This window comes from Apodemus sylvaticus, chromosome 10, assembly GCF_947179515.1.
Source record: "Apodemus sylvaticus chromosome 10, mApoSyl1.1, whole genome shotgun sequence".
Taxonomy (NCBI): Eukaryota; Metazoa; Chordata; class Mammalia; order Rodentia; family Muridae; genus Apodemus; species Apodemus sylvaticus.
Window position 1 is genome coordinate 75,399,078 of NC_067481.1, and position 6,099 is coordinate 75,405,176.

The 6,099-nt window shown below is 41.5% G+C and overlaps 1 protein-coding gene and 1 pseudogene across 1 annotated transcript; both read right to left on the bottom strand.

Moving 5' to 3' along the window:
- Window positions 1-1,302: 1,302 nt before the first annotated feature.
- Window positions 1,303-2,266, bottom strand: LOC127694458 (olfactory receptor 10-like; annotated as a pseudogene).
- Window positions 2,267-4,086: 1,820 nt separating this feature from the next.
- LOC127694321 (olfactory receptor 10-like) lies at window positions 4,087-5,022 on the bottom strand. Its single transcript, XM_052195868.1, has one exon. The coding sequence runs from the start codon at window positions 5,020-5,022 to the stop codon at window positions 4,087-4,089; it is 936 nt and encodes a 311-aa protein (XP_052051828.1).
- Between the last annotated feature and the right edge of the window lie 1,077 nt (window positions 5,023-6,099).

Sequence of the window (6,099 nt, forward strand, 5' to 3'; positions counted from 1 at the left end):
GAAAGGCTTGATGTAGCAATGTAGGCGATTACCAGGACAGAGAAGTGGGAGAGGGTTGATCAGGGAATGGGCGGAGGGAAGAGGGGTTATGGGACTTATGGGGAGGGGGGAACCAGGAAAGAGAAAATAATTTGGAATGTAATCAAAGAATATAGAAAATAAAAAAGGAAAGCTCATATTTTCTAACAAGAAAAAGCACAGTGCGTACACCAATTCAATTTATAATCAATCAGTGGGTGATTGAGCCCTAAGACCTGTGCCCACACCACCCATCTTGCACATTTAACAACCAACGGACACTAAAATACCCTGGAGCTGCTGTAGTAAAGACTCCTTGGAAGTGTCACTTTAGGAAGATATTTCTTGTTAAATGTTATTTCTTTCTTGAGAACACGTTGGAGAAGATACCAGTGGAGCTGATAGACAAGCAAAGAAGTCTATGAGGATGTGCAAACTATTTTGGATGCAGTGTATTAGTTTGAGCAATTTGCAAAGAAATTTTTACAGTGGTGACAATTTTAGATATTCTCTGAAATTTTAATATGTTTGCATAAAAATAAACCTTCTTACAGACATTGAAAAATTAAAAAAAAGAATGAGCCAGGCAAAGCAGTGATATATACTAATTAAGATGATGTTTAATTTATTCTCTAGTTTCTCTAGTCTCTCCACTTTTGTAAACATTATCCTCTTCCCACCACCAAGCAGCATTTCTGAGGTACATTGTGCAGCTGAGGAAACCATGACTCCCCCTTAAAGAATGCCTCCCTAATACTTTGCATGCTACCTCAAGTAGAAAAGCAACATTTATATCTGGCCTCTAGGTGCTCCATGATACATCATTAATTATTATTTCCTATGTTCTCCAAATATCACAGAAGGGTATCCACTTCAATAGACCTTAAAAGGGGTCCCGAGATGTCTAGGGACATAGACAAGATGGAAGAACTTAAAAACATTGGCACCAATGCACATCTTGACTTTGTATCATAGGGCATTCCTCACAGCACCATGCTAGGAATCTGGAAGGCACTGCATCAAGAAAATGTTTCTCTGCCTCCCAGGATAGCCTAGGAAATGCCTCCTTTCTCCAAGAGAAAACAATATCCGTTCTCCAAGTACCATGGTACAAATCAGCTCTCACTGTTTCATATGGACTATAGAAACTGAACTACAAAGCATTTCAATAGATCTCCACTTTCAACTACAAAGCAAAGAAGCACCAAGCCCATGCGTTCTGCTGATACTCATTTTGTATTAACTGCTTTGCAAGGACAGGATGAGTCTGTAACTCATGAACTGTTAGGCCAGACTGTGCTGGTTCTTGCTCTTCTGTCCCAAGTCTGTCCCTCTCCCTAGCACCTTCCACAGACCCCCCTTCAAGTCCCTGTTCCTCAGGGTATAGATCAGAGGGTTGAGCATGAGGGTGACAATAGTATAAAAAAGGGCCACAAACTTCCCCTTGCTCTCAGAATAGCTGCCCTTGGGTTGTAAGTATGTGTAGATGGCTGCACCATAGAACATAGAAACCACCACGAGGTGGGACCCACAAGTCCCCAGAGCCTTTTTGCATCCTGCCATTGACTTGGTCTTCAGCACTGCCTGAGCAATGTTTGCATAGGAACCCAGAATTAATGTTATAGGAAAAATCAAGATTACAACTCGGGCCACAAACATCTTGGCTTCTGTTCCCTCTGTGTCCTCACAGGCCAACTTCAGGAGAATAGGCATCTCACAGAAGAAGTGGTTCAATCGGTGTCCACAAAGAGGTATCGCCATCATGAGGCTTGTCTGAATCAGAGAGTTCATGAATCCTCCTACCCATGAAACAATAGCTAGTGAGAGGCAGAGAACGGGGTGCATGATGGTCGTGTAGTGTAGTGGGCGGCACACAGCAGCGTAGCGGTCAAAGGCCATCACTACCAGGAGCACACTCTGTGGAGGCCAAAGCAAGGAAAAGGAAGAGCTGGGCTACACACCCTCCGTAGCTGATGGTTCTGTCATAACCCTGGAGGTTAATCAGAAGCTGGGGCACAATGCTGGTGGTGTAGCACAGGTCCAGGAAGGACAGGTGGCAGAGGAAGAAGTACATGGGCGTTTGAAGTCGAGCATCCAGTTGTGAAAGGATGATGATGGTGGAGTTGCCGAAGAGAGTTAGGGAGTAGAAAACGGAAATGAGGACAGAAAGAAGGAGCTCCAATTGAGGGAAATCAGAGAAACCCACCAAGAGGAAACCCTGTCTGAAACTCGTGTTGAAAGTTCCCATAGCCTTTCTCGTGCTCCAGTTACAGAACACAATTCAATGTCTGTGATGAAGAAGGCTGATCAGAGAGCATTGTTCCAGATAATTCTGAAATACTCTAAAATCAAGCTTTTTTCTCCTCTGCTTTGTTAGTTCAGTCTTCAGTTCTTACCTTTTTCCTCTTTGGACTGGAAATCAAGGGACTGTTGTATTATCTTTTGTTTAAACTATTACCACACTCTGTATATGTCATGAATTTCATCCAGTTCCCATAATCCCATGTATTTGGGATTAATGTGTGATTAAAGGTTTTAATGAGTGAGTTGCTGTTTCAATCTTAGTTTGGAGCCATATCTCCTTTCTTTGTTCCCATCTCTCTACTTTAGAACAAGAATGTTCATTTTTTTTTGTTATCGCATTTGGAAGTATATAAACTCACTATTTTGTTTTTGTTTTTGCTTTCACTTCTGAGACAGGATTTTTCTATGTAGCTTTTGAATGTCCTGGAACTCACTCTGCTGGCCACACTGGCCCCATACTCTCAGAGATCTGCCTGCCTCTGCCTTCCAAGTGCTGGGATTACAAGCGTGTGTCACCACCACAGGGTTATAAATTCTTTTTCAGTAGCTCATAGTCAAGACTTTGCATTGAGTCTGACAGGAGAATTTGAACTTGTCCTCTTTTTTTTTTTTAAAAAAAAAAACAATTCTCAAATTGTTAAGACAGGACTTATGGAGACAGGCTGAATGAATTTTTCCTGATAAAATGGATGGATGTGAGATTTTTGACAGAATCATAAGTGGAATATTATAACTTCAAAGTGGTATGTCTGAATTTCAGGTTGACCTTCTGATTTACAATGATTGTTCTTTTTTAACAACTTGACTGGATTTAGAATCACCAAGGAATCAAATTTGAGACATGAATTTGGATGTGTCTGTGAATACAGTTCTAGAAAGGGTTGCTTGCGGTGAATGCATGTGGCAAGATCTATGGACTAGAGGCTTGGAGAGAATAAAAGGGGGAAAGGAGGAAAAGGAGCAGAGTCCCGGCATTTTACCCCTCTCCCCGCCCTGACCTCTGCTTCCTGGCCAACCACGATGTGTTCCCTGCCTTCCCCATCCCAATAAACTGAACCTCCTGCAGCCACAAGCAAAATAAATCTCTATTTATGTTGTCTGGTAATGTGGTCACAACAGTGAAAAAGCTACTGATATACAGAGACATTGATCACATGCTACTAAAATTATAATCATTACATCAAATTTCTTTTATTTGTCACCAACTGCCTTGACTCAGTGAGACATTTTCATTGTTTGAGGTAGAATTTGTGTAACTTTCCTGACATGCTTTTATCCCACACAGTAAAACCACAAACATGTAATAAGATTATCTGTGCTCAAGAAACAAGTAGCTAGGGAAGGTCCTACTAAGAGTAAATTCATTAGATTCTGAGTATGAAAATGGATCTCACATTTCCTACATAGCAGTGATTTAGTAATCCTACATACTAAGATTTAGTGCCTCCTCTTCCTCATAATGAATCCGAGGCTTTTTTGGAAAACATGCTAGCACATTTTTGAGTCTTTTCTCACTCTGAAGATATTCACCAGTCATTAGACTCTGTGTAGAGCTAGAACACACCATCTTCCCAACCCTTCTTTTGAATGTGATATAAGCCAACTTTCATTTTCTGGAACTGATATTGAAAGAACTTGAACCAGCCCCACCACCCCAATAGGAAGACACTAAAACTCCGAGGTGTACTGAAGACTTTTTTCTGGTCCCAGATCAGAATATGAAAGCTATAACGGAAAAAATATCCCGGTCTTACTTCTTTCATCTTACTGAGAGTCTGTGCCTCTTCCTAGAACCTTCCACAGAGCCCCCTTCACATCCTTGTTCCTCAGGGTATAGATCAGAGGGTTGAGCATGGGGGTGACTATAGTATAAAAAAGGGCAATGAACTTCCCCTGACTTTCAGAATAGGTGTGAGTGGGTTGAAGGTATGTATAAATGGCTGAACCATAAAACAGAGAGACCACCAGAATGTGAGATCCACAAGTCCCAAAAGCTTTTCTGCGCCCAGATGATGACTTGACCTTCAGTACTGCCCTGGCGATGCGAGCATAGGAGCCCAGGATAAGTGCTGCCGGGCAGACCAAAACTATTGTTCGGGCCACAAACATCTTAGCCTCTGTTCTTCTTGTTTCCTCACAAGCCAACTTTAGGAATATGGGCATCTCACAGAAGAAGTGATTCAGTCGATGGCCACAGAGAGGCATGGCCATCATGAGGCCTGTCTGAATCAGAGAATTCACAAGGCCCCCTACCCAGGAGGAAATGGCCAGTGCGTGACATAGCTGAGGGTGCATAATGGTCGTGTAGTGCAATGGATGGCACACAGCAGCATAGCGGTCAAAGGCCATGACCCCCAATAGCACACACTCTGTAGATGCCAGGGAAAGAAAAATAAGGAGCTGGGCCACACACCGTGCATAACTGATGGTCCTGTCTAGACCATGAAGATTTATGAGGAGCTGGGGCACGGTGCTGGTGGTGTAGCAGAGGTCTAGGAAGGAGAGATGGGAGAGGAAGAAGTACATGGGTGTTTGCAGTCGAAGGTCCGTTCGGGAGAGAGCGATGATGGAAGAGTTGCCAAGGAGAGTGAGGGAATACAGAATTGAAATGACGACAAAAAGGACAAGTTCAAGGTGAGGCCAATCTGAGAATCCCACCAAAAAGAAGGCCTGGTCTGAACTGAAATTGAAGGTTTCCATCACCTCTGACCTGTGAAAACTGTGAACAATGCAGTGCTTCCAACAAGCAGTGTGGGTTTCCAAGTCATATTCTAAATACTACAAATTCATAGATTGTGTTTTCCATTTTGCTCTTTAGTTCCACACATACAGTTATCTGTCTCTTCTCATCTTTCGATACAAGATATCCATGATGTCCTCTTTGCTTGAGTTCTAGTTCTGATGTTTTGTGTCATAATTTTATTGAGACCATTCAATCCTGTGGCTTCCTTACATGTCTGGAAGGAGAGATGGTATATTGCTAGAATCACAACTCCGAGATATGGATCCAAATGTAGTAACTGGAATCTGCTTTTAAAATCTAGTGTGGGGTTGCAGACACAGTTCATAGGTTAAGTGCTCGTCCAACACATGCAACTCCATGAGTTTGAGCTCTGAAACAAATACTATCAGTCAATCAATAAAATCTAATGTGTACCACCCATGTCTCATTTTGTTCACCATCTTGGTCCATGGGGCAGGGTTTTTCAGTAGATGAAAACTCAAGGATAACCAGGCTGAGATTACAAATTTGCCCTCTGGTATTTATCTGCTTCCTCCTGCATAGTCAACGCTGTCATTACACCTGTTCTGGGCTCCACACCCATACAACTGCCATCTGCCACAAAGGATGGAAAGAGTTTAGACCCCTTTAGATAAAAAAAATATTATCTATAATCTGTATCATGAATAAGCATTGCAGAAAATACTGTTTTTTCCTCTGATTAATTCATTCCTGAAATTACCAGAAAAAAGCTATTTTCTGCTATCAGGCCAAAACCTTTTCTTTGTACAATGTTCTCTCTAGAAATGTCTTCATTCTGTGAAAACCTCTTTCATGTCATTGTCCTATAAGATCTTTGGTGGTAGAGAACACAGTAAGTTTTTAAAATTTGAGGAACCACCATTAACTTTTTTTTAACTTGGAGAATTAATTTTCTTAATTTTAAATTTATTTTTAAATTTCTTTTATTTTTGAAATTATAGTATAATTATACCATTTCTCCTTTCCCTCTCTCAAACCCCTCGCATATACTTCTCTTTATTCTCATTCAAACT